We start from the raw sequence: 1,836 nt of genomic DNA, 5'->3' as shown, positions 1-1,836 counted from the left end.
CATGATTGTATTAAAATAATCTTTTTTAATGAAATATTCCCTCTGAGTTTAAATTTCGRTACTTAAATGCTGGGCTCTCCATCAGTTTATCAGTTTGAAGCTTTTTAAACTATGACTATTTAAAAAATGTTAATTCTCAGTGGTCTAAAAATATCCACGTCTTTGTTACATAAGATCAGCTTTCTCCATGACAGCTCTGAATACTCAGCTTTCTAAAACAAATTATCTCCTAATTAGATATTCTGTGCAGGGTTGGGAAAATACTTTGCGCTCAAACACAATTATACCCTTTTTTTAGAAACCAATTTTATTGATTTAAGTTTTGTCTGCTGAGTTTCAAGAGTAAAGTGAAACCGTCAGAAAATGCTGAAAAAAAAAAGAAAGAAAAAAAGTCAAAAAATTATTTTGAGATTAAAGATGTTTTTCTGCAACTTTACATGTTTTAATAAAAATAAAAATTTGGTTGTGTTCGGAGCCGTACACAAACTGTAAATAACATCTAAAAGTTCAGATTTTACTGGAGAACAGTGATAATATGAACTTTTTTTTGTAAACTTCAGTTTATTTTAAAGCATTTAGAGTTCAGCACTGAATAAGAAAGAAAAGAAACATGATTCGTGAGCTGTGCTGCTGCAGGAGTAATAAACTGCAGCTCTGACTGGTTCAACATAAAACAATATAATTGCACCTATAAAAAAATAAAAAATGGAAACAACACAGTCAGGTTCAGAGGCACTTTGGAGTTTGCTTCATTGAGCCTGATTGATTTTATACAACTTTGACTTTTTCCTAAACATTTTGGCTTTATTCTTTAAATAGTAATTTATTTTTATTTTTTACACCGTGGCTTTCACCTTGAAACTGAGATTTATTTTTCCTTTCTAATTGTGTAAGTTATAATCTGCTGTTGTGTTTAACCTTCCTGTTTTCATATTCTGCATTCACTCTTTGTCCTGCAGATTAAAATGACCCGGCTTCACTAAACCTCCAATATAAATAGATTAAATTAATTTTGAAAATCTAAAAATTCTATTTTTGCCTGAAGGAACGATTTGCCATTCACCACAAATTGAGCGAATGCCTGAATTTTCTCTTTTCACATGGCAGAAAGACTGCATTTATTCAGGAGATCCCACTTGATTGTATGTTTTGTATGTGGGTTGTATTCCTCCCCATCTTCTTCTGATGCCTCCTCCTCTTCCAAATCAGAGTTGTCTTGTTGGTCGTTTGAAAAAAATAACTTTTCTACAATCTGTTCAGCAGTGAAACACAAACTCATGGCTGCAGCAGAGATGATTCAGGGTCACCTGCAGAACCTTTGTGGGCTCTTGGCAGCCTCAAAGACAATATTGGTACATTTTGATCACAAGAACMAGTACTTTCTCGCATTTCTAGACACCCTCATCTGTTGTTCCGGCCCCTCGGCTGACAAATCCAGGCAGTGTTGAGGCATAACAGTCTGCTGGAGAAAAATATTTTGTCTGATACTGATGAATCTTATATAAAATGAAAGTATTTTCACATCTTTATGGTGTGTRATTGATTCTGTGATTTCAATGCAAAATGACTCAAAAACAATATTTGTAATTTATTGATTTATTTTGTACAGCTTACGTGGAAATATGAATAAAAAATAACATTTCACATTTCCTAATACTTGAGTTAAATGTTAGATTGGAAAAATCTCATTTAGGTTTTTTTTCTGCTTTTAAACTCTCTTTCGGGTCATTTTGTCCGATCAATGTACATTTTTAAGAGAATGATAAAAGTTATTTTTTTAAGAAATATGAACTACATTGTGTACCGAAACAAATTGTTGTTTGAGATGATGTACAG

The 1,836-nt window shown here is 32.4% G+C and overlaps 1 protein-coding gene across 1 annotated transcript in view; it reads left to right on the top strand.

Moving 5' to 3' along the window:
- Positions 1-983, top strand: part of LOC106529432 (polycystic kidney disease protein 1-like 2) — an 11,303-nt gene extending 10,320 nt beyond the window's left edge. Inside the window, exon 8 of the mRNA XM_014024852.1 lies at positions 960-983. Coding sequence (XP_013880306.1) covers positions 960-983 — 24 coding nt within the window. The remainder of the gene's footprint in view (positions 1-959) is intronic.
- Positions 984-1,836: the final 853 nt, after the last annotated feature.

The sequence above is a fragment of the Austrofundulus limnaeus genome, unplaced genomic scaffold (assembly GCF_001266775.1).
Source record: "Austrofundulus limnaeus strain Quisiro unplaced genomic scaffold, Austrofundulus_limnaeus-1.0 Scaffold443, whole genome shotgun sequence".
Lineage (NCBI taxonomy): Eukaryota > Metazoa > Chordata > Actinopteri > Cyprinodontiformes > Rivulidae > Austrofundulus > Austrofundulus limnaeus.
The sequence above is the reverse complement of the archived record's forward strand: the minus strand, read 5'-3'. Positions and strand labels throughout refer to the sequence as shown.